The sequence below is a fragment of the Trichechus manatus genome, unplaced genomic scaffold (genome assembly GCF_000243295.1).
Source record: "Trichechus manatus latirostris isolate Lorelei unplaced genomic scaffold, TriManLat1.0 scaffold00061, whole genome shotgun sequence".
In the NCBI taxonomy this organism is placed as follows: Eukaryota; Metazoa; Chordata; class Mammalia; order Sirenia; family Trichechidae; genus Trichechus; species Trichechus manatus.
Window position 1 is genome coordinate 2,541,632 of NW_004443997.1, and position 26,909 is coordinate 2,568,540.

General features: G+C 39.2%; 1 protein-coding gene across 1 annotated transcript in view; it reads left to right on the top strand.

The window, feature by feature from the left end:
• The window catches only part of DEPDC5 (DEP domain containing 5, GATOR1 subcomplex subunit), a 136,501-nt gene that overhangs the window by 24,058 nt on the left and 85,534 nt on the right, over nucleotides 1-26,909 (top strand). The window contains exons 9-17 of the mRNA XM_004378975.2: nucleotides 847-925; nucleotides 1,808-1,869; nucleotides 9,342-9,411; nucleotides 9,919-9,991; nucleotides 18,740-18,843; nucleotides 19,128-19,202; nucleotides 20,548-20,682; nucleotides 21,559-21,620; nucleotides 22,095-22,168. Coding sequence (XP_004379032.1) covers nucleotides 847-925; nucleotides 1,808-1,869; nucleotides 9,342-9,411; nucleotides 9,919-9,991; nucleotides 18,740-18,843; nucleotides 19,128-19,202; nucleotides 20,548-20,682; nucleotides 21,559-21,620; nucleotides 22,095-22,168 — 734 coding nt within the window. The remainder of the gene's footprint in view (nucleotides 1-846; nucleotides 926-1,807; nucleotides 1,870-9,341; nucleotides 9,412-9,918; nucleotides 9,992-18,739; nucleotides 18,844-19,127; nucleotides 19,203-20,547; nucleotides 20,683-21,558; nucleotides 21,621-22,094; nucleotides 22,169-26,909) is intronic.

Here is a 26,909-nt window from a genome sequence, read left to right on the forward strand (position 1 = left end):
CCTGCACTTACACACAGGCAACCACTGATCTGCTTCTGTCTCTGGAATAATTTTGCCTAAAAAAAAGTATCTTTTAAAAAATAACTTTTCTTTAGTTATGAAAACATTGCATACTTATTAAAAAAATTAGACGTATGTATTTCTGTATGTTTCTCTGAAATATTTTATAATTAAAAGAGAGAGGAATTTATAGGAAAACAGAAAGAAGCAAAATCACTCATAATGCCAATACTCAGAGATAATCCCGGCAGACAGTTTGAAAGGTATATTTCCTTCCAGGCTTCGTGTTTATGCGCCTTAGAAAGGGAGCGAATTTGTCAAGGGCCTATTACAACCCCCCCTACTGTGAAAAGCCCTGGGTTGTGAATGGTGAATATCTCATGTCTTTAAGGAGTGAGGTCTCTAGTGAACTAAAGGAGAATAAGAGATTTACATTTTGCTTTCCTACCACACCTCTTTAGAGTCTGTGACAGGTGTAAAGAAGGGCTGGCTAAGGGGCTCCAGGGTAAATGAAGCACATAGCCCAGAAAACCGCTTATGCTTCTCATCCAGGCAACTTGGGTATAAAGGAGGTCTGCTGTGAATTATAATTTTTTAGACTGACAACTCATCATCTGGCACGTCTTAGCTCACGTTCTACCTCCATAGTGAGGCTTCCTTGACTTTCCCAGATAAGAGTCAGTACCCTTCTCTGTGTTTCTTGTGTGAACCTTCATGGAAAGTTCATATATATTGCAATATGTTGTATGTGTTTATAAGCTCATAGAGGGCAAAAGTCCCATGTCACAATTAGGGGAATTCTTGCATCAATGCTTTTTAATGCAATTATATTTTTATTTGTTTCAGGTGGTGTTTCGTTCTACGTCGGCTATGGTTTACATATTTATTCAGATGAGCTGTGAAATGTGGGATTTTGATATTTATGGTACGTTCCTAAGTGCTGGTTGTAACTTCCTCTGGGGAGTATTTTCTGGTTACCCCCAAGTTGGTATCACTTTACAGTAAGCTCTTGACATTCTGTAAAGATGTATCCTGAGACCTTTACCATCCTCAGATGCTCCAGAAAATACCTGATTGAATTCCATGAAATGCTGTTAGGTATTAATGAAAAATCTTATTTCTCAGATCCTTAATTATTCTATAAGTACAGAATGAAAAGTCATGTAGAGAGTAACTCTGTGGCAAAGAACCAACACTTTCTTTAATATCTTTCATTTTTCTTTCTGTCCTCTCAAAAATCACCAGGGTTGCCTCATTTTATTAGAATTACTCTGTAATGAGTAGAGAACAATAAAGTTGCTATGAGGTGCAGATACTGTCTCTAGCACTCCAGCCCTATGGTCCATGCAATTCAAATTTGTGTTTAGCAGAGTTACAAATTATTTTTTGTCACGGGTCATCAGGTTGCTCGAGAACAGCAGGAACCGCAAATAAGAAATCAGTGAATGCCTGGGGTATACCAGATCATCTTCTAACGAACTTTATTATCATAAGAATAATCACTTGTAGGGGTTAGTTGTCCTGTCATTTAGAAGATAGGCTGTGTTTTTGAATCATCACACTTCTCAATTTTGTATTTAACCATTAAGCGGTGGCCTCTTACCAAGTGAAGCAAACATTAAATTTGGCTTGATAGAAAGTTTAGGTTGAAACCATTTTTGTTAGACTGGCTTCTATGATCTTGTTTTAAAATATAGCAGAATCTGCCTTCTCTTTGACTGATCCCATTCTTTTACTTTAGTGAAAGAAGAAATTGCAAGAAAGAAATAATGATACTCCTCATTCTTTGCTCACTGTTTCTTTACAGGAGATTTGTATTTTGAGAAAGCTGTGAATGGTTTCCTTGCTGATCTCTTTACCAAGTGGAAGGTATGTTCTTTTTTATCTACTAAGTCTCATTATGTAAACATTACCCAATGTATATTTTAAAAACCCAGTGTTTCTATTAAGGTGCTTTAAACTGAGCTATCTTAGCCAAAACCTAAATTGATAAGACTCCTGATTTAAATTACCCTAAACTCCTCAACATGATGAAGGCCATTTGTTGAAAAACCTACAGCTAACATCATAGTAAATGGTGAAAAACTGAAAGCTTTCTCCTTAAGAAAAGGAATAAGACAAGGATGCCCACTTTTGCCATTGCTATTGAACATTGTCCTAGAGGTTCTAGCCAGAACAATTGGTCAAGAAAAAGAAAAGCCATCAAATGGGAAAACATGGAGTAAAAGTGTCGCAGATGACAGCATCCTATATATAGAAAATCCTAAAGAATTCACACAAACCAAATACCAACAGCATTCTTTAACGAGATGGAAAAACTAATCATTAACTTTATATGGAAAGGAAAGAGGCCCCAGGTAAGTAAAGCATCACTGAAGAAGAACAAAGTAGGAGGACTCACACTACCTACAGAACCTACTATACAGCTATGATAGTCAAAAAAGCCTGGTACTGGTACAATGACAGACACATTGACCAATGAAGCAGAATCGAGAACCCAGGTTTAAATTGATATACTTGCGGTCACCTGATCTTTGACAAAAGCCCAAAGTCCATCAAATGGGGAAAAGACAGTGTTTTTAACAAATGATGCTGGCAAAACTGGATGTGCATCTGTAAAAAAATGGAACAGGACCAATACCTCACACCATACACAAACACTAATTCAAAATGGATCAAAGCCCTAAATATAAAACCCAAAACTATAGAGATCATGGAAGAAAAAATAGGGTCAATGCTAGGGGCCCTAATATACAACATAAATAGGATGAAAACCATAACTAACAATACACAAAAACCAGACGAAAACCTAGATAACTAGGGTCCTCTAAAAATTAAACACTTCTGCTCATCAAAAGACTTCTCCAAAAGAGTACACAGAGAACCTACAGAATGGGGAAAAAATTTTGGCTATGCTGTATCTGACAAAGGTCTAATCTCTAAAATCTACAGGAAAAATCCAACACCTCTACAACAAAAAGACAAATAATCCAATTAAAAAATGGGCAAGTTTTTGAGCAAGGTATTGTTCAGTTTCCATGTGTTTGATTTTTTTGCTTTTTTCTGTTATTGATTTCTACTTTTATGGCTTTATGGTCAGATAGTTTTTAAAAGAGCATAATGCTCGAGGCAGAAATTTTTTACTAATTAAGCTGAATTATTGTTTAGTTTTAAGAAGACTTCAGGGGATATTTTGGTTTAAGTTTTCAAGATTATCTCAGCCAATAGTTTTGGGGATTCATCCAGCCTCCCTGGCTCCAGAAAATCTGGATCCCATGAAATTCTATTGTGCATTTTCCCCCTTTTGATCAGAATTCTTCCATAGAATCTTTGATCAAAATGTTTGGTAATAGTAGCTGGGCACTATCCGGTTCTGGTCTCATGGCAAAGGAGGCAGTTGTTCATGGAGACAATTAGCTGCACATTCCATTTCCTCCTCCTGTTCCTGACTCTCTTTCTTCCTCTGTTGCTCCAGGTGAGTAGAGACCAACTGTTGTGCCTTGGATGGCCACTTGCAAGCTTTTAAGACCCCAGGCACTATTCAGCAAACTAGAAAGTAGAACAGAGGCACTAACATGTTATTAGGCCAATTAACTGGAATGTCTCCTGAAACCATGACCCTAAACCTGCAAACCAAGGAACCAAATACCATGGGGTGTTTGGTTATACATAAGCAACTACAAAGCTCTTAAAAACTTTAAAAAACTTACTGTAAAACTACAGTAATCAAAACAGTGTAGTACTGGCATAAGGATAGACATCAGTGGAATGTAAAGTCCGTAAATAAACCTGCATATTTATGGTCAATTAATTTCAACAAGGGTGTCAAGACCATTCAGTGGGGAAAGAATAGTCTTTTCAACAAATGATGATGGATAATTGGATATCCATGTGCAAAAGAATAAAGTTGGACCCTTACTGCACACCCCATGCAGAAATTAACAAAATGGATCAGACTTAAATTTAAGAGCCAAAGCCTTAAACTCTTAGAAGAAAACGTGTTGTTGTTGTGTGCCGTCGAGTCGATTCCAACTCCTAGCGACCCTATAGGATAGAGTAGAACTGCCCAATAGTGTTTCCAAGGAGCAGCTGGTGGATTTGAACTACCAACCTTTTGGTTAGCAGCCAAACTCTTAACCACTGTGCCAACAGGGCTCCAGAAGAAAACACAGGGGTAAATTTTCATGACCTTGATTTGGCAATACTTTCTTATATATGACACCAAAAGCACAAGCAACGAAATAAAAAATAGATAAATTGGACTTCATCAAAATTGAAAATGTTTCTACATCAAAGGACTCTCAAGGAACAGAAAAGGCATAGAGGAATCCAGCTGATTTCTTTTCTGTTTCTTGAGGGTAGAGGAATCAGCTGGATTCCTCTACACCAACAAAGAGAACTTCGAAGAGGAAATCACCAAATCAATACCATCTACTGTAGCCCCGAAGAAGATAAAGTACTTAGGAATAAATCTAACCAGAGACATAAAAGACCTATGCAGTAAAAACTAAAAGACACTACTGCAAGAAACCAAAAGAGACCTCCTCAAGTGGAAAAACATACCTTGCTCATGGATAGGAAGACTCAACATTGTGAAAATGTCTATTCTACCCAAAGTGATCTACAGATACAATGCAATCCCATTCCAAATTCCAATGGCATTTTGTAATGAGATGGAGAAACAAATCACCAGCTTCATTTGGAAAGGGATGAGGCCCTGGATAAGTAAAGCATTACTGAAGAAGAACAAAGTGGGAGGCCTTACGCTACCCAATTTTAGAACCTATAATACTGCCACGTAGTCGAAACAGCCTGGTACTGGTACAACAACAGATACATAGACCAGTGGAACAGAATTGAGAATCCAGACATAAATGCATCCACTTGTGAGCACCTGATATTTGACAAAGGCCCAAAGTCCGTTAATTGGGGAAAAGACAGTCTCTTTAACAAATGGTGCTGGTGTAACTGGATATCCATCTGCAAAAAACTGAAACAAGACCCATACCTCACACCATGCACAAAAACTAACTCAAAATGGATCAAAGATCTAAATATAAAATCGAAAACGGTAAAGGTCATGGAAGAAAAACTAGAGACAACGCTAGGAGCCCTAATACATGGCATAAACAGAATATGAACCATAAGTAACAATTTACAAACACCAGAAGAGAAGCTAGATAACTGGGAGCCCCTAAAAATCAAACACTTCTGCTCACCAAAAGACTTAAAGAGTCAAAAGACAACCTACAGACTGGGAAAAAATTTTTGTCTGTGAAAATCTGATCAGCGTCTAATCTCTAACATCTGCAAGGTACTGTAAGACCTCAATAACAAAAAGACAAATAACCCAGTTGAAAAATGGGCAAAGGATATGAACAGCCACTTCGCCAAAGAAGCCATTCAGGCGACTAACAGACACATGAAGAAATGCTCATGATCATTAGCCGTTAGAGAAATGCAAATCAAAACTACAATGAGGTACCATCTCACCCCAACCAGGCTAGCATTAATTCAAAAACACAAAATAATTAATGTTGAAGAGGTTGTGGAGAGACTGGAACACTTATACACTGTTGGTGGGAACGTAAAATGGTACAGCCACTTTGGAAACTGATTTGACGCTTCCTTAAAAAGCTAGAAATAGAAGTACCAGGAATCCCGCTCCTTGGAATATATCCTAGAGAAATAAGAGCCGTCACACGAATAGATATACGCACGCCCATGTTCATTGCAGCACTGTTCGTGATAGCAAAAGATGGAAACAACCTAGGTGCCCATCAACTGACGAATGGATAAACATTATAGTATATTCACACAATGGAATACTATGCAACGATAAAAAACAACGATGAATCCATGAAACATCTTATAACATGGAGGAATGTGAAGGGCATTATGCTGAGTGAATTCAGTCAGTCACAAAAACACAAATATTGTATAAAACCAGTATTATAAGAACTCAAGGGGGGTTTAAACACAGAAGAAAACATTCTTTACTGGTTACGAGGGTGGAGAGGGGAACACGGGTATTCACTAGCTAGATAGTAGACAAGAATTAGGTGAAGGGAAGGACAGCACACAGTACAGGGGAAGTCAGCACAACTGGGCTAAACCAAAGCTAAGAAGTATCCTGAATACAACCAAACACTTCGAGGGACAGAGTAGCAGAGGCAGGTGTCTGGGGAATATGGTTTCAGAGGACATCTAGGTCAGTTGGCATAACAAAGTTTATTAAGAAAATGTTCTACGTCCCACTTTGGTGAGTGACATCTAGGGCCTTAAAAGCTAGCGAGCGACCATCTAAGATGCATCAATTGGTTCCAACCTGCCTGGAACAAAGGAGAATGAATAACACCAAAGACACAAGGGAAGTATTAGCCCAAAAGACAGAAAGGGCCACATAAACTAGAGATTCCATCAGCCTGAGACCAGAAGAACTAGATGGTGCCCGGCTACCACCAGTGACCACCCTGAGAAGGAACACAACAGAGTTCCTGTTAGAGCAGTAGAAAGTGGGGTGCAGAACTCAAATTCTAGTAAAAAGACCAGACTTAATGGTTTGACTGAGACTGGAGGGACCCCAGAAGACATGACCCCCGGACTCTCTGATAGCCCAAAACTAAAACCATTTCTGAAGCCAACTCTTCAGACAAAGATTAGACTGGACTACAGGACATACAATGATACTCGTGAAGTGCGTGCTTCTAGCCCAAGTAGATACATGAGGTGAGATGAGAAGGCATAGAGGGCCAGGAGCTGGTTGAATGGACACAGGAAATCCGGGGTGGAAAGGAGGAATGTGCTGTTACAGTATAGGGAGAGCAACTAGGGTCACATAGCAATGTTTGTATAAATTTTTGTATGAGAGACTAACTTGAATTGTAAACTTTCACTTAAAACACAACAGTAAAAAAGAAAACAGAATAGGCAACCCATAGAATGGGAGACAATATTTGCAAATCATGTCTCTGTTAAGGATTTAATACGCACCACCCCCCGAAAAAAAAAAAAAACAGTTGCCATCGAGTTGACCCCGACTCATGGTGTCCCCATGTGCATTAGAGGAGAACTGCCCACTGTAGGTTTTTTTTTTTTTTTAATAATTGGTTGTGATAAAAATATATACAACAAAACATACACCATTTCAAACATTTCTATACATATAATTCAGTGAGTTTGATTTTATTCTTTTAACATTTAGTTGTGCGCCATTGCTAACCTTTTTCAAATTATTCCACCACCATTAATATAAACTCAATGCTCCCTAAACAAAAACTTCCCCTTTCCCTCTCCCTCCCTCCCCTGGTAACCACTAAGAATCTTTGGTTTCTATATCTTTGCTTATTTTATATAAATGAGATCATACAGTATCTATCCTTTTGTGACTGACTTCTTTCTCTCAGCATGATGTTTTCAAGGTTCATCCATGTTGTGGCATGCATCAGAACTTCATTTCTCTTTATGGCTGAGAAATATTCCATGGTGTGTACGTACCACATTTTGTTTATCGGTTCATCTGTTGTTGGACATTTCAGTTGTTTCCACCTTTTGGCTATTATGAAAAGAATTGCATTGAACATTGGTATATAGGTTTCTGTTTACATTCCTGCTTTACTTCTTCTGGATATATACCTAGGGTTAGGATAGCTGAGTCTTATGGTGGTTATATGTTCAACTTTTTGTGGAACCTCCAAACTGTTTTCCAAAGTGGCTGTACCATTTTACATGGTGACAAAGGTGTTCAGTCCATTCAATGGGGAAAAAAATATTCTCTTCAATGAATGATGCTGGGAAAATTGGATTGTCACATGCAGGAGAATGAATCAGGATCCATACTTCTCACCATACATAAAAACCAATTCAAAATGAATGAAGAACCTAAATGTGAAAACTAAAATGAGAAAATTTGTAGAAGAAAATACAGGAACATGGCTCAGGGGCCTAGTTTATTTATATATTTTTTTAATTAAGATTTTAAGGATTAAGGTTTACAGAGCAAATTAGTTTGTCATTAAACAGTTAATACACATACTGTTTTGTGACATTGGTTGCCAACCCCACAATGTGTCAATACTCTCTCCTTCATAGGTTATCTCCTCTGTCACGTATGTGTTGAGAGGCTCTTATGTTCACATCAGCCCACTGTGAGGCATTTTTCCTGTACATCACTTATATCAAAGTCAGATATGGATGCTGAGATAAGAGTTCGGAGCACTTGGAGTCCAGTAAATTAGTTGGTGCCTAGTTACGTGCTCGGCTGCTAACTGAAACGTTGACGGTTTGACCTGACCCAGTGGCTTCACGGGAGAAAGACCTGGCAGTCTCCTTCCGTAAAGATTACAGCCTAGAAAAGCCTATGGGGCAGTTCTGCTCTGTCACACGGGGTTGTTATGAGTTGAAATCAACTCGATGGCACGCAACAAGACTCTGATCTTTTTTCTAGCACCCTGATCCTGGTACCATGGAAAGTAGTTAAGAATTCCTGTCCACTTGAGATACGTTTATGGAAGAATATAAGGTGCATTGTATTATATGATGTTATATAATGTGCATTGTTATACACTTTACTTGCTGAATACTAAATTGCGTAGCCAGTAAGTATGGTTGGGTTAGAGATGGGGTTAGCTAGTGCAGGTTGTCATCATTAAAGTCTCAGGAGGAACTGAAACTGAGTTTCCTGGCTTACTGGTGCCAGCTAAATTTCATGTCCATCTGTAAACATCCAACTCTCAGGACACTGATCTCCGGACTCCACGGAAACATTTATTCTTACCAGCTCCATCCCAGGCCAATGACAATTGCTTGCCTTGGCTTCCACCTCTCTATCTGGAGCAGCCTCCAATTCTCATCCTATGGTAGTGGGTAGCGTGTAGGAGTGTCTTTGGTTTTTATGTCTAATACCATGGGTGCTGCTCTTGTTCCTAAACTGCAGTTCTGAAGAGATTAAAAAATACTGTGAAGCAGGTGCCAATATCATGAGCCTCTGACACCAGGCTAATCAGTTTCATGCCAAATCAAGAGCTGGAAGACAGGGTCCCTTACTTGTTGGTGATTTGCAGCTTTCAAAGCACTTTCCACGTCTCTGGGACTTTAAGTAACTTGCCCAAGGTCATGTACTGCTAAGTGTCAGAGCCAGGACTCAAGCCAAGTCTTCTGACTCCCAGTCCAGTGCTCTTTCCACTGCACTATGCAAACTATTATTACATGAAGTTAGCCAGTACCATGGACTGCCACTGAGCCTCTTAGAATGGAAAATATTCTGTGCATGCAGGTTACTGCATAGTGAAGACAATGAAATAAACTTGAACTCTCTTTACTTTTTTTCTGTTCACAACCAGGAGAAGAACTGTAGTCATGAAGTAACAGTGGTCCTGTTTTCTAGAACGTTCTATGATGCAAAATCTGTTGGTGAGTAACGCTTTTTTCTTACTTATTTTATGTTAAGCTCTCACATACCGCTGTCCACGTCAGCCATATCTTCATTTTCTGCCCCCTTGCCCTGCTCCATCTTTCCTACCTTTTGCATTTGAGGGTGAAATAGAAGATAGTTTAGTCTATTAGTGGCTGCAAGAAGTTAGTGAGTTGTGCTTCATCTTAAAACCAACTTAATAGATACACCTGTTAAAACCCATTGCCATTGAGTCGATTCCAACTTATAGCAACCCTATAGGACAGAGTAGAACTGCCCCATAGGGTTTCCAAGCAGAGGCTGGTGGATTTGAACTGTCAACCTTTTGGTTAGCAGCCTGAGCTCTTAACTACTATGCCACCAGAACCCCAAACAGATACACAGTTATCTTTATTTACTTTTTTGGGGGGTGGGGGAATTGCAAATCTCCCAACTAGGAGGGGGCCAGAGAAAATGTGAATTTCTCTTTTTAGTCTGATCTACAGACTCTGTTTTCTCTATTTTAGATGAGTTTCCCGAAGTAAGCCGAGCCTCAATTCAACAGGATCACAAAGGACGATTCTATGAAGACTTTTACAAGTATGTTTGGGTGCTTCACTATGCTTTTTTGTTGTTTCTTTCCAAACTTTTCTTTTTAAAAATAACTTCTTTATTTTGGAATACTTTTAGATTTACAGAGAAGTTGTGAAGATAATACAGAGAGTGCCCGTATACTCTTCATCCAAAAACCAAAACCAAACCCATTGCTGTTAAGTCAATTCTGACTCATCAACCCTATAGGACGCAGTAGAACTGCCACATAGATTTTCCAGGGCTCTAAATCTTTACGGAAGCAGACTGCCGCATCTTTCTTCTGAGGCATCTTTCCCCCATGGAGCAAGGGTACAACCTTTTGGTTAGCAGTCCAGCACTTAACCACTGCGCCCCCAGGCCTCCCCATTACCTTTTGCCCAGTTTCCCTTAATATTAACATCTTACCTAGACATGCTACATTTGTTAAAATTATGAGAAATGATATATTACTATTAATTAAACTTCAGGGTTTTTTTTTTTAGATTTTCCACTCATGAAATTCTTTTGTTCCAGAATCCAATAAACGATACCACATTGCATCTAGACTTTGTTTATCATGAAAAATTTCAGCCTACAGAAAAGAAGAGCAAAGAATACAATGAACCCATATACCCAATACAGAGATTTAACAGTTATTTGCTTTGTTGTTTTCTTTCCTTAAATTACTTTAAAGTAAATTATGAATATTTTGACATTTTATTCCTGTGCATATCTAAAAAATAAGGGCATTTTTATATGTAACCACAGTATTGTTACCACATTTAACAAAAATTATCAGTAATTCTATATTATCATCTAATACCAGGTGCATGTTCACAGTTTCTTAATTGCCCCGGAATGACTTCTTATGTTTGGTCTGCCTCTTAAGTTTTTAGATTGAAAACATTTCCTTTCCTCCTCTCCCTCCTAGACCACTGGCTTATCAAAGAACTGGGTCAGCTGTCCTGTAAAACTGTGTTTCTCAAATGTTACGGTGCTTATGAATCACCCCCCACCCCAGTCCCGATCTTAAATGCTCATTCTGTTCAGGAGGTCTGGGGTGGAGCCTAAAATTCTGCTTGTCTGACTAGCTCCTGTGTTTGCACATATTGATAGTCTTTGTACCACTTTTGAGTAGGAAGGCTGTAGGATACCCCTTCTGCATTTTTCTGATTGCATCCTTGTGGTGATCTTTTAACTTCTTTATTTCCTGTAAACCGAAGGTTACGGTGATTCCAGTTTGTCAGTGTCTAGAATTTGGCAATATCTAGAGATAATTTTGATTGTCAAAACTCGGGGGAGGGGTACACCTGGTGGCATCTAGTGGAAAGAGGCCAGAGATACTGCTAAACATCCTACAATACACAAGACAACCCCCCTCCCTGCCCAGCAATGAGTTATTTGACCCAAAATGTCCGTAGTGCCAAGGTTAAGAGACCTTGCAGTAAAGGCTTGACTGGATTCAGATTAATCCTTTTTAGTAAGACCACTATCATCACTGATGCCCTGTATTTCATATTGTGTCATGACAGGATGCGTCTCAGGCTGATTGTCCCAACAGAGCCACTGAATAAGGGTTCACTTTGTGAGATGATGGAAGGCTTACCAGATGGGACCCGTTTGGGTTGCGCAGCGGCGTGGAGCTGTAGGACTTTGACCTTTTAAACTTTTAAATGTGTGGAGAAATTTACCACATGATTATTGGCACTTCAGTTGGAGGATAGACTAGACATCAAAATGGACTTTAGAAGGCCTTTTGCTTTTTAGAAGGTGTTGAAACAATTGTTTTATTCTTGACTAAAGTATGAAGATTTTACATTTAAGTAAAATCCAGTCCCTTTGTTAATAAGTTCATTTTGTTACTTCTGACTTTGCTTGTTAAAGCCCTTCCAGATAGCTTTTCTCTTAACTCTCTTCTGTAAGCTAGAGGAATAACTAACTCCTTGTTAGTTTCTCCTCATACCTCAGACTTGGAAATATAATGTCTATCTGTTTTGCAGGAGGAGTTTATTATGTGGGTTTAGTTTTTATCTCAAATGACCAAGGTCCCACCTGCGGCCTTAAACATTTTTTTGTAGCTAGCTCTTTCCTAAGACCCAAGCTGGCTTTTCTTGTACCAAATGCCAATCTGTAGAGTATTTCTCCCTCGTTTTACTTTTTCAGCTTCATAAAACACTCCTAAAGAGCAATCCTTTTATAACTATAAACCAGAAAAAACCCATTGCAGTCGAGTCGATTCTGACTCATAGTGACCCTATAGAACAGAGTAGAACTGCCCCATAGGGTTTCCAAGGAGCGCCTGGTGGATTCCAACTGCTGACCTTTTGTTTAGTAGCCGATCTCTTAACCACGACGCCACAGTGGCTCCTTTATATCTATACTGCTTGCTGTCTGGTTGATTCCAACTCATAGCGACTCTATAGGACAGGGTGGAACGGCCCCATAGGATTTCCAAGGAGCGGCTGGTAGATTCAGACTGCTGACCCTTTGGTTAACAGCTGAGCTCTTAACCATGATGCCCCCAGGGCTCGTTTACAGCTATAGTTGTTTTTTATTGTGATTTTGTTCATAAAGTAAAAAGAGAGACAGAAATCTTATGGAAACTTTTTAGACAGTTTTTTGTATAACCTTTTAAAGTTTTTATTTAAAAAATTTAAAACCTACAGGAAAGTTGAAAGAATCGTATAATGAACATCCATATACTTTTCACCTAGGTTCACAAATTATAAACATTTTGCCACACTTGCTTTCTCTGTCTCTGTATCTACATATTTATTTATTTTTAAATATTTGAGAGTAAGCTGCATAAATCATGACCTGTCACCTGTAAATACTTCATGTATTTCCTGAGAACAAGGACATTCTATTACATAATCAAAATTTATATTCAGGAAATTTAACATTGATGCAGATATTATCCAACAGAGTTCACATGCAGATTTTACTAATTGTTCTAATACTATGCATTATAGAAATGTTTTTCCTGATCCAAGTTTCAATTTAGGATCATGCATTGCTTTTAACTTGGTTGGTTGTCCAACATTTTATTATAAAAATTTTCAAACCTAGAGCACAGCTCATAGAATTGCACGGTGAACACCCATATATGCACCATCTGGATTCCACAATTAACATTTTGTTATATTTGCCCTATCACATATTATATTACCTTTTTCTGTCATTTTAAGAGGAATTCATGTTCATCATAAAATTTCTGAAAAATAAAATAGCACAAGGTGGAAAATAATAGTGGCCTCACCTATCCTATTGAGATGATAATGTTGTTGTTAGGTGCCCTTGAGTCAATTCCGACTCATAGCGACCCTGAATACAACAGAACGAAACACTGCCTGGTCCTGTGCCATCCTCACAATTGTTGCTATGTTTGAGCCCATTGTTGCAGCCACTGTGTCACTCCATCTTGTTGAGGGTCTTCCTCCTTTTCACTGATCCTCTACTTTACCAAGCATGATGTCCTTTTCCAGGGACTGGTCCCTCCCGATAACATGTCCAAAGTACGTGAGATGGAGTCTAAAATCCTCACTTCCAAGGAGCACTCTGGATGTGTTTCTTCCAAGACAGACTTGTTCATTCTTCTGGCAGTCCATGGTATATTCAGTATTCTTCACCAGCACCATAATTCAAAGGCATCAATTCTTCTTTGGTCTTCCTTATTCATTTCAGCTTTCGCATGCATATGAGGTGATTGAAAATATCGTGGCTTGGGTCAGGCACACTTTAGTCTTCCAAGTGACATCTTTGTTTTTTAACACTTTAAAAAGGTCTTTTGCAGCAGATTTGCCTAATGCAAAACATGGTTTGATTTCCTGACTGCTGCTTCCATGGGCATTGATTGTGGATCCAGTTAAAATGAAATCCTTGACATCAACCTTTTCTCCATTTATTATGATGTTGCTTATTGGTCCATTTGTGAGGATTTTTGTTTTCTTTTTGTTGAGGTGTAATCCATACCGAAGGCTGTAGTCTGATCTTTATCAGTAAGTGCTTGAAGTCCTCTTCACTTTCAGCAAGCAAAGTTGTGTCATCTGTATATCGCAGGTTGTTAATGAGTCTTCTTCCTGTCTTGATGCCCCATTCTTCTTCATATAGTCCAGCTTCTCTGATTATTTGCTGAGCATACAGATTGAATAAGTATGGTGAAAGGATACAACCCTGACGCACACCTTTCCTAACTTTAAACCAGACAATATCCCCTTGTTCTGTTTGAACGACTGCTTCTTGGTCTACGTACAGGTTCCTCATGAGCACAATTAAGTGTTCTGGAATTCCCATTTTGTGCAGCGTTATCCGTAATTTGTTATGATCCACACAGTTGAATGCCTTTGCATAGTCAGTAAAACACAGGTAACCATCTTTCTGGTATTCTCTGCTTTCAGCCAAGATCCATCTGACATCACAATGATATCCCTTGTTCCATGTTCTCTTCTGAATCTGGCTTGAACTTCTGGCAGTTCCCTGTTGATGTACTACTGCAACTGCTTTTAAATGATCTTCAGCAAAATTTTACTTGCATGTGATATTAATGACATTGTTCGATAATTTCCACATTCTGTTGGATCACCTTTCTTTGGAATGGGCACAAATATGGATCTCTTCCAGTCAATTGGCCAGGAAGCTATCTTCCAAATTTCTTGACACCTGTAGCGCTGCATCCGTTTGTTGAAACATCTCAGGTAGTATTCTGTCAATTCCTGGAGGCTTGTTTCTTGCCATTACCTTCAGTGCAGCTTGGACCTCTTCCTTCAGTACTATTGGTTCTTGTGCTACCTCCTGAAATGGTTGAATGTTGACCAATTCTTTTTGATACAGTGACTCTGTGTATTCCTTCCATCTTCTCTTGATGCTTCCTGCATCATTCAGTTTTTTCCCTGTAGAATCCTTTCATATTGCAACTCAAGGCTTAAATTTTTTCTTCATTTCTTTCAGCTTGAGATATGCTGAGCGTGTTCTTCCCTTTTGGTTTTCTAACTCCAGGTCTTTGCACGTTTCATTGCAGTACATTACTTTGTCTTCTAGAGCTGCCCTTTGAAATCTTCTGTTCAGCTCTTTTACTTCATCATTTCTTCCTTCTGCTTTAGCTGCTCTGTGTTCAAGAGCAAGTTTCAGAGTCATTTTGACATGCATTTTGGTCTTTTCCTTCTTTCTTGTCTTTTTAATGACCTTTTGTTTTTTTCATGTATGATGTCCTTGATACCATTCTACAACTCATCTCGTCTTTGGTTGTTAGTATTCAGTGACTCAAATCCCTTCTTGAGATGGTCTCTAAATTCATGTGGGATATATTCACGGTCGTATTTTGGCTCTCGTGAACTTGTTCTAATTTTCTTCAGCTTCAGGTTGATCTTGCATATGAGCAGTTAATGGTCTGTTCCACAGTCAGTCCCTGAGCCTTGTTCTGACTGATTATATGAGCTTCTCCATCGTCTCTTTCAACAGATGTCGTCAGTTTGATTCCTGTGTCTTCTATCTGGTGAAGTCCACGTGTAGAGTTGCTGTTTGTGTTGTTGAAAAAATGTATTTGCAATTAATAATTCTTTGGTCTTGTGGAATTCTGTCATGCAATCTCTCGTGTCATTTCTGTCACCAAGGCTATATTTTCCAACTACTGTTTCTTCCTCTTTGTTTCCAACTTTCACATTCCAATCACCAGTAATTATCAATGCATCTTGATTGCATGTTTGATCAATTTCAGACTGCAGAAGTTGGAGAAATCTTCAATTTCTTTATCTTTGACCTTAGTGTTTGGTGTTTAAACTTGAATAATAATCATATTAACTGGTCTTTCTTATAGACGTATGGATATTGTCCTATCAGTGACAGTGTTGTACTTCAGGATAGATATTGAAATGCTCTTTTAGGCAATGAATGTGACGCCATTCCTGTTCAATTTTTCATTCATGGCATAGTATGATTGTCTGATTCAAAATGACCAATACTAGTCCATTTCACCTCCCTAATGCCTAGGATATCAATCTTTATGCGTTCCGTTTCATTTTTGACAACTTCCAATTTTCCTAGATTCATACTTTGTACATTCCATGTTCCTATTATTAATGGATATTTGCAACTGTTTCTTCTCATTTTGAGTCATGCCACTTCAGCAAATGAAGGTCCCAAAAGCTTGACTCCATCCACGTCATTAAGGTTGACTCTACTTTGAGAAGGAAGCTCTTCCCCAGTTGTATTTTGAGTGCCTTCCAACCTGGGAGCCTCATCTTCCAGCACTGTACCAGACAATCTGCTGCTGCTATTCATAAGGTTTTCACTGGCCAGTTTTTTCAGAAGTAGACCTCCATGTACTTCTTCCTACTCTGTCTTATTCTGGAAGCTCCACTGAAACCAATCCACCAGTGGTGACCCTACTGGTCTTTGAAATACCGGTGGCATTGCTTCCAGTATCACAGCAACACACAAGCCCCACAGTAGGACAAACTGACAGACGTATGGGGCAGGTTTTACTGTATCCCATAAACCCATTGCTGTTGAGTCGATTCCGACTCATGGTGACCCTACTGGACAGAGTAGAACTGCCCCACAGGGTTTCCAATGCTGTAATCTTATAGAAGCTGACTGCCACATCTTTCTCACATGAAGTGGCTGGTGGTTTTGGGAGGGGCTAGTGGGTTTGGGAGTAGTTGGTGGGTTCAAACTACTGACCATTTGGTTAGCAGCTCAGTGCTTAACCACTGCGTCACCAGGGCTTCTATATACATATTTTTTACAACAAGTTTTTACAGAAACATGTAAAAAAAAAAAATTGGCATAGTGATGCTTATGAAAATACTTTGCAGGGGGAAGGCATGATCGACAAACAAACGTAGAAGGTGTGCATTATTTGCATAAAAACACATTTTGTGTGTGTGTGTATGTATATATTTGTGACAATAGATCAGAGATTTATGTATAAATTTTTCCATGTCATTATAAAGTCATCCCCAATATTAAAAGAAACTTAAGTTTTCTTTTTCTTATAAAAGCAATACAGGTTTGTTTTAGGAAAATCTCAAAGTATAGCTATCTAAGGAGCAAGTCAAAACACCCTCAATTCCACCTCCCACGTCCAGTCAGTGTCACCTCAGTAAATCAAGCCTCATTCGCTGTATACAGAGAGAAAAATTAATTTTCAGAGCGATGTGATCACATACTGCACATGTTATTTTTACATGTTTTAAACCTACATTTCCAATTACTGTGTTACAAATGCTGTTTCATGTCAAACACTACTACTGTATCATTTTTTTATTGCTATAGAGAAATTCCACTGGGTTGCTAACTTTTGTTAAACACTGAGGTGATTTCCAGCTTTCATTGTTGTCAGTAGTACTACTCTTGAATGTTCTTACAGCTTAATCTTTAAGTATATCCTTAATTATTTTTTAGGATAAATTTCCAGAACTGGAGTTATTGGGTCAAAGGGTGTTCTGTTTTTGTTAAGACTTTCGGTTGTGAAGCCAAATTGCCCTCCAAAAACATTGAAGTGGAAAATTCTATTTGCTTAGCAACAGTGCATGAAAATATCTCTTTGCATTCTTACCTACACTGAATACGCTTTCCTTCGTTGGTTCTTTGCCAATTTGGATGGAGGAAAAATTATCTCATTGTGTGTTACTATTCATTTACTAGCGAGAGTAAGTGTTGTCCTGTGTGTTTTTCCTTTGTGTGAGTTGTCTATTCATCTTCTTAGCTCATCTTTTCATCTTTTTTTTTGTTTTATTCCTAGTCTGACATTGTAGTCCAGAGTGAAATACTTTTAACAGTGTGGTATCTGTTTCTCCAGATCTTTTTCTGTTTATTCCATTTTAAAATTGGCATCATCTTTTTTGGTTTGTTTTTGTTTTTAATAAAATCAAACATACTTAGGTAGAGAGAACAGCATAGTGAACTTCCATGTACCTATTACCCGTATTCAAAAATTACCAAAAATAATCATATAATTTTTGATGACTATACAGTATTTTGTCATAGTCTATCAAATTTTATCATAATTTAACCAATTCTTTTTTGTTAGATATTTTTTCTAGTTTTTAAAATTATCTATACCAGTGTGATAAATAAATATATGTATACATACATATATATATACAAATAGGTAGTCATGTACCTCTGAGTGTTTCTTTAAAATAAATTCCTAGCATTGAACTCACTGTATTAGAGAAAATGTGTAGTTTTCTTTTTAAATTTAAATTTTTTTTTTTTGGAATACATCCAAACGGTTCAGATTTTTAAAGGTACAGAAGAGTGTACAGTAAACAGATTCACAGCCATCCTTTTCCTCTAATCTGGTTAGTTCCCTGACCTGGACATGCTCAGTGCATATATATGTTATGTACATATATGGGACAGTCTCTTTTAAGGCTTCTTGTACATATTGCCTAACAGTAATTCATAAAGGTAAAATTTACATGCCTTTAACAGTATGTGCCTATGTTCCTGTCCCTGCCGAACACTGGGCATTAATACAATCTCAAGGCAAGTTTTTTTTTGTTTAATGTTTTCCCATGTTTTATTTTTAGTTTATGTGACTCTTAATGTGATGACATTCCTTTGGTAATGCTTGTTAGATACATTTGGCTTGATTACTTATTACTGTAGACTACTTATGTGATGCTTGTTACTATGTAACACTTGCAGTTTAGATAGTAAATTCTCTTAATTCTGGGAATCCCATCTTATCTCCTTGGCATCCTATAAGGGACCTGATGTCCTGTATGTAGTAGCTGTTTGATGAATATTTTCTAATAATACTGCTTTTAGAGTGGTGGTGCAGAATGAGAGAAGAGAAGAGTGGACTTCACTACTTGTGACCATTAAAAAACTCTTCATCCAGTATCCAGTGTTGGTGCGACTGGAACAGGCAGGTACTGCATCCATGTAATAGAAAGTGCAGTGGGAAGGGAGGTGTAACACGGGGGCTGAGAGACAAAGAGGTTCATGCTTGTTTCCCTTTCCGTTGCTGTGTGTAGTTTCTGCGTCTCATCAGGGTTCTATTGCCATATGGGTCCAATTGTTAATTATATGTAGTCAGTTCAACAGTGTCCCTAGTAGAGGGCAGAGGCCCTATAGAGCCAGACACCTTTTGCTTATTCTTTAAGGTGTTCGTCTTTCATAAGATGTTTTTCCTTCTCTGCATCTTTTGCTTCAGAGGGCTTTCCTGAAGGAGACAATTCTACCTCAGCACAAGGCAACTACCTAGAGGCCATCAATCTGTCATTCAATGGTGAGTCATCGGGCCAACCACAGTGAGTTGTTTTATTTACCACACAGCTGTGAACTTCTTTTTACTAATGCCCAAAGACCCAGATCTAGTTGATTCTTCCCCACTACTGAAATTAATTGAAATCCCTACTTTCTGATTGGATAGTTCTTCTGACCAACCTTTAGTTTTTTGGTCTTTGTTGGGAAATTAACTTGCTGTTCTCATCTGCTTCTCATGGTAATCTAAGATAAAGATCTGGAGGGACTCTTACTTGGGCTCTTTGTTTTACTAAGAACAGTGTTCTTATTTTTTATCCTGTCCCCAGATGCTCATGGCTAACTTAAAAAAATATATTTTCCACGCTAGTTTTTAAAATTACAAAAGTAACTCCTGTTACTAAAATTCAAATAATAGAGAGGTGTATCGAGTAAAAAATGAAAACCTATCCCTCTGTCCACTGTCAGTCCCTCTTCTAGAGGGACCGTTGTTAACAGTGCGGTGTGATTTCTTCTAAATTTGTGTCTGTCTTTGTGTGGGTGATACTTTTATTTGCAAATAACAGGAAACTGCAGAGTTGGTATAAAAAGGCAAATTTAAGGAGACAGGTTTGGGGAGGCAGCTAGGAAGACTTGAGCACCATGTTGGAGAAGGATTGGGACAGATGCTCTGGGAACCACAGCAGCAGGAATTCTCAGAACAGCGGTCAGCTCCCACCTGCCCTGTCTCTGCTCTCTGTTCATAGTTCCACATTCCTTATAGAGTCTGAATGGCCCAGCTCAGGTTAGGTGCCTGTCCAGCCCTGGCCAGTGATAGAAGTGATTATGTGTGGTCGCTTCACTTTGTGGATCACCTTTCCATTTGTCTGTACCCGGGTGCTGGTGATTCTAGAGCACAGTGTCATCTTTTATTAGTAAATCTTTCGTCATATTTGAAGATCACTGACTATCCAGAATGAGAATTGCAAGGCCCAGAAATAAAAATTAACTTTCCAAATTTACGAAGTTGTCTCAAAATTCCGGTCTACTCTGTTAAATATTGTCTTAAATTAGTATTTGATTCTTATAAGTTTCAATACAGGTTCATTTATGGCTAGTTTAAGTTAACGGCATGCAATTTCAGCAAGTATTAGGCATTGATGAGGGGAAGTAGCAAAGATGACAGTGACATAGTTCTGTGTTCAAGCAGTTCTTAATGTAGAAGGGACAAGACAGACATGCATATGACTTACTAGAATTCAGGTCAAAATGTGACAGTCACTATGAAAGGAATAGAGATAAAATTCTCTGAGAGCACAGAGATGCCTGCCAGAGATTGGTTTCCGAAAATCTATAGTGTCTTTATTGGGGAATTTTTGTTTCTTTTCAAGTGTTTGACAAGCATTACATCAACCGCAACTTTGACCGGACGGGGCAGATGTCTGTGGTGATCACACCTGGGGTGGGTGTGTTTGAAGTAGACCGCTTACTCATGATCTTGACCAAGCAGCGGATGATAGATAATGGTAACTCTCCCTGGTTTGTGCTCTGTCTCCACGTGTTTATAGCCTGACTTAGAACTCTGAGCTTTCGCTGGTGCTCAGAGAGTGAGGAGACTCACTAAGTGCTCTGTGCATCCCGAGTTCTGAGGGTATGAGTAGGTGTTCGGTAACAGGAAGAGTTCTACGGCCAGATTGGTTTGGAAGTGCTGCATCATGCAGAGTTAAACAATTAGTTTCCTAATTGCAGGTCTTCCTCAGAGCTTTTTGTATGTTAGCCTATCTCTATTATCTCTGTGTATCTGATACTCTGAGTTTCCCAAACATATTTAACATTGGAGAATGTATTTTTGGGAGATTGTCTCCAGGGACCAGTGTGCATTCAACCCTCTCGGGCAGCACCATCTGTATCCCATAGTGCAGCTCTCCCTCCATGATATGCCATGCACCACCCTCGCCCCCACCAAGTCCCCGCATTTGATTTATGTTGTACCAGCAAGATGGAGTTGGGAAAGTAAGCTCTGATTGCCAATAAAGTGATGTGGGCTGTTTTCCTTTAACTATGAGATTACAAGGTTCCTTTCTGGCCATAAAACTTTAGTAATGGTCATTTGACTATCTTCTTTTTACAAATTATCACCTGTAAGGCAGTCAAAGGCTAATTGTGAAACACTGAATAGTGGCAGGTATGACGGGATTCCTTGGTAAAGAGGAAACAGAAAAAATGCATCTGTTTACTTCTTTGCTGTGTAGGCAACACTGCTGGGGTTATTAATTGTAGGATGGTGAGTAAGCTTTGCCTCCTGCTATGACCCAGTTGAAAAACATCATAAATACAAATGGAGGAACTTATCTCTGCCTACTCCCTCCCCCCAACTCTTTTTGTCTTTTCTTTTTTTTTAGGAATTGGTGTGGACTTAGTGTGCATGGGGGAGCAACCATTACATGCTGTCCCATTGTTCAAGGTAATTAGATTTTGATTTGCTTACTAAAGGCCAGTTTCTAGCACCAGGTCTTGTTGTTGTTAGCTGCCATTGAGTTGGCCCCGACTCATGGCGACCCTGTCACATACAGCAGAACGAAATGCTGCCTGGTCCTGTGCCATCCCCGTGAGTGGTTGCAGGTCAGACCATTGTGTTCCGTAGGGTTTTCATTGGCTGATTTTCTGAAGTAAATAGTCGGGCCTTTCTTCCTAGTCTTAGTCTGTAAGCTGTGGTGAAACCTGTTCAGCATCATAGCAACACTAAAGCCTTCAATGGTGGATGGATAGTAGAAAGCAAACCTGAGTCTCCTGCATGGAAGATGAAAATTCTACCACTGAACCACCAATGCCTCAGAGTGATCTTAAGAGTAGTTAAAAACAGAAAAGTTGGAGCAGTTCCCGCCTCTACCTCCTAATTGTTTTCTAGCTGATCTGGGTGCTGGTTTTCTCCTTTCAGCTACATAATCGGACTGCTCCTCGGGATTCTCGTCTGGGCGATGACTATAATATTCCTCACTGGATAAACCACAGGTGGGTACAGTCTTGATTAATATTAGATGATAAAGGTTTGGAGTAACTTCCTTTCCATTTCCTCTTCAAATCTGTTGTTCTTATTACAGCACTAAGTCTTTAGTAAAAAAAATGGGGAAACCCAAGTTCTAACATTTGCTTAAAGACTCTCTACCTGTAAGGCAGTAGCAGTAATATAAGAACAGTCTATGATGATAAAAAATAGAATCAACATAAATTCTGAAAGGCTTATTTCCACTGTTATTCCCAACTCGGTTGGTTTCGACTTTCTTAGCATTTCTTGTGGGGAAGGGCACTGGTGGGGATCCATGGATCAGAGCAGACCAACATTGTACTCAGGCTTCAGGCAGAATGATGACCTCCTCTATTTGTAGAAAAATCCCCATGCATTTTCTTCACATGGGACAAGGCCTCAGTTTTCCTATTGATTCCAGCTCAGGGATGGTTTCTCTTGTCCCTCTGCCAGTGCCATTGCCTTATCCCGGTCCACAGCTTTTTTGAATTATTGCAGTAATCTTATTGGTTTGCCTCTTTCTAGTCTTGTCTTCAATCCATCCTTTAGATCCAGGTTTCTCAACCTTGGCACTCTGACATTTTGAATCAGAGTATTCTTTGTTGTGGGGATCTGTCCTGTTGCCTGTAGGATGTTTGGCAGCATACCTGGTCTCTATCCATGAGATGCCAGTACAACCCACCCACCCCCGCGTTGTGACAATTAAAAATGTCTCCAAACATTGCCATGTATCCCTTGGGGAGCAAAATTGCCCCCATTGAGAACCACTGCTTTAGACCAACGATTTTCTTCTTTCCTTTTTCTTTCTTTCTTTCTTGGTGATCCAATATATAAAAATGATAAAAGTATCAGTGTTCTCAAATGGGACTAATGAGGTACAGTAGTCCAGTGACAAGGGCCAGAAGGCAGAAAGGGACAAGGAGGCTGGTGATAGGGAACCCAGGGTTGAGTAAGGATATTGTTGATGTGTTGTGAGATTGTTAACCATTGTCATAGGGCAACATAGTAACTGTTAAATGAGAAACTATTTTGTTCTGTAAGCCTTCATCCTAAGTGAGAATAACAGCACAATTGGAAGAGCGTAGTCAATGTTACTGAACTGTGCATGTAGAAATTTTTGAAATGGTGTATCTTTGGCTATGTGTATTTTCACCAAAAAAAAAGGTTGAGAAGTTAGAGGGTTGACCTGTTGTGGGGTTGTTAACCAATGTCATAAAACAATATGTGTACTACTGTTTCATGAGAAAGTATTTGTTCTGTAAGCCTTCAGCTGAAGTACAATAAAAAAAAAAAAGAGAGAAAAGAAAAAAAAAAATTTGTTATAAAAAAAAAAAGTTGGTCAGGTGGCTTGATTACCGAGGATCCTCCTCAGCAGTAAAGCTGCACCCCTCGTTCGGGGCACACAGAGGGACGAAGACCTCAGAGGTGGTGCTGGGCGGGGAAGCGCCAACGGGCTATAGGCCTCCCTTTGACACCACACAGGTGCAGGGCTTTGGACAAGCTAGTTAATCTCATTGTGCAAAGGATGTTTGTTGTGAGGATTATGTGAGTAAATGCGTGTAAAGTTCTCTGAACTGTATAGTTAGTGCTATAAAGTAGTTAGCATCTACAACCCCCAAACCCATCTGTTCGATGAACTAGAGAACCTTGAAGTGCATCTGCTTTGGGCATTGTGCTCTTTTAAGGAATTATCTGTGTGAGATCAGATTGACAATAGAAACTCAAAAGGTTGAATGGGAAATTTAGGGAGCAGTGTGTTTAAGATAATGGTGGTGGAAAAATTTGGAAAAGGATAGCAAGAATGGTGGCACAACTTGAAGAATGTAACCAAAGTCTCTGAATTGTACACGTGGAAATTGTTGAACTTGTGTATCTTTGACTGTGTATACGTTCACCAAAATAAAAAATAAAAAAGGACCTCCCAGCGCTTAAAAAAAAAAAAAAAGAAAAGAAAAGAAAAGCATCAGTGTTCTTCTCTACCCTCACATGGTAGTCCTTGATGTAGCTCCGAGGAACCCGGAGGACCTGGGGACCAGTGTCTGACAATCACAGAGTCATTTCTATGAAAACCAAATCCTACTGCTCTTTCCATCTGTTCCTCATGCCGGCTTAATACCCAAGGCCTCCTCTCCTACCACTTGCCCTTTTTCATTCTGCATTGCGGACACCCACATCACTGCCTGGAGGCCCTCTCCACCTGTTCTTTCTCTCGTGAACGCCTGTTTATCCTCTGAGACCCAGCTCAGATGTCTCTACTCTGTGAAGTCTTCTCTTCAGAGCTTCTAGAGCATTCTACCCTTCTCTGCATTGTTTCTCTAGGCCAGGACCCATGATAGACAGAAGACCACTTGGCTCAGGTCTCAGACACAATAGAGCCTTCAATTTTGGCTGCTGTTGAGTTGCAAATCTTCACAGGAGACCAGCTTGAAACTTCATCAGGAATGTTGATTTTAGCCTTGCATTATATTTATCTTTTTTATGGGCCATATTGCCATCAATATTTTGGTTGTTGCTGGTCACCTATAATTGTTCATAGGTGAAGAACCAGTTTCATGAGCAAGGAATGGCTTGGCCAGCTCAGTAAGGATGGTATTGTCACTTTATCATTCACCTGCTCCGAGTATGCCCCTCTAAGCCCAAGATGCTCCGTGAGGTACCCTTGTGACTGGTCATCCACGTCACTCCTTTACATATGTATATATGATGTTCACTTTTATATGTTGTCATTGCATTGCCTGATAAAGTCACTATTTAAAAAAATATGACTGCTTCATAATAAGATGCCTTCTTAATCTTTTCACCTTCTATTTACTGTCATTTTTAAAACTTTGTTCAGGTAAAGTAGGAGTATTTTGAGCTTATTTCTTTTTTGCTTATTTCATAGACCAATGTATCTTCTTTTTCGTCAGCCCTCTGTTTTTGGATCCATTTGTAATTTTTTAATAGATATTCAGATTCAAATGCCAATACAAAAAAGCTGCTGTTACATTACATGCCATATTTCGTGGTTTTAAGTTTAGTTCAGGAAATAATTGAGGTAGCAAGTAACTATTAAAAACAAAACAAAAAAACCTGTTGCTGGAGAAAGTAACTATAGCACACACTAAACTGTATGTGAATTTAAGTACTGCCGTTTTTTCAAATTTTGCGTGAAGTTTTCCTGATTTGTCACTTTATTTTTCATCCTAAATTGACCGTTTGATGCCAGTTAAGATGGACGATGATGTGAAAATTGTTGAAATGTCAAATGTTTTGTTACATATATATTTACCACAATAAAATAAAGATGAAGGATGGATCCACAAGTGAGAGGCTTTAGAATCTGAGGATTGGGAGGCCCTGAGGCCTGCTTTCACATTTCATTGTATTCCTTGTTTGCCTGAACCACTCGGGGATGGGGATCGGAGGGCTCGTGGTCTGAGATTAGCAGCTGCTCACAGGGGCCATTGTTCTCATCCTGTCAGCAAAGCCTCTTCAGAAGCGCAAGTGCCCCTGCTAGAGTAAGGCCAAAGACCTTAGTAAGCATAATCAAATGGTCTTCAGTGAGAACTTATTACCCTAGAGTATTACTGGCTAATAATGAAAATCGATTCAAAAAGTAGATTAGTATTAGGTACGTAAGAGTTATAAAACTGGGATTTATGAGATATCACAGGATATAGCTTGGAGATAATATAGACCATTCAGTTACATTGTACAGGCGAAGAAACCAAGTTCCAAAATGGTTAAGTGGCTTGCCTTAGGGTTTAATAGCAAGTCCATGACCGAGCTGCAGCTGTTCGTTTGAACCATTTGAGTTCGCAATATTCAACTATTTTTGACCTTTAAAAGCAGCAATTTTATATGGTTCAATCTAATAGAAACCTATCCTTCTGGCTAACATCACTTTACCAGCCAGATCTTTTACAATTAATGTCTGGAAAGCGAGTGGCATCCTCTGAGAGTTCTTTACTTGGTACCACTGCACGAGGAAAAATCCTGGAGGCTGGTTGGACTAGCCCAGCTCTGGTAGGACTCTGACTGCAGGTGACATTCTTGTGTTCTTATGTGCTTCATGTGCCAGTAAGATTGCCCTATAGTCCATTGGTTATCTATTGAGACTGCCTGTTTGTTTTTGGTTTTTTTTTTATAGTCAGAGTTTTGATGGAAGTGGAGATAGGTAATAAGTCAATCTTCAAAACATCTTTATAACAAATTAATTGTACATAATGGCAAAACAGAATACAGAGAGATACTGGAGGAATAGAAAAGGCTGCACAGCCTCTGTTCACTCATTCCTTCAGCATGCTCAGGACATTGCTGGGTTTCCAGTTTTCTTGTGTTAAATACCTGACATGAGTATATTAAGATGTGATTTTCAGAAGGGTTGGGAGTTAGTGATTTCTGCTGTCTTTTCTTGAGGGCAAACCATTTTCTTTTTCTTGCCTGGGGTATTCTTGCTCATCAATCAGTGAATGATAAGGACCTCCTTGAGCCCAGCTTCATGCCAGATGTTGTTATTAGCCGCCTTCAAGTCAACTCTGACTCATGGAGACCCATGTACATCAGAACGGAATGTTGCCTAGTCCTGTGTCATCCTTAAAATTGCCGGCATGTTTGAGCCCATTATTGGGGATATTGTGCCTGTCAATCTTACCAAGGGTCTCCCATGCTTTCACCAAACATGATGTCCTCTTCTAGTCTTTGATCCCACCTGTTGACGTGTCCAAAGCAAGCGAGTTGGACAAT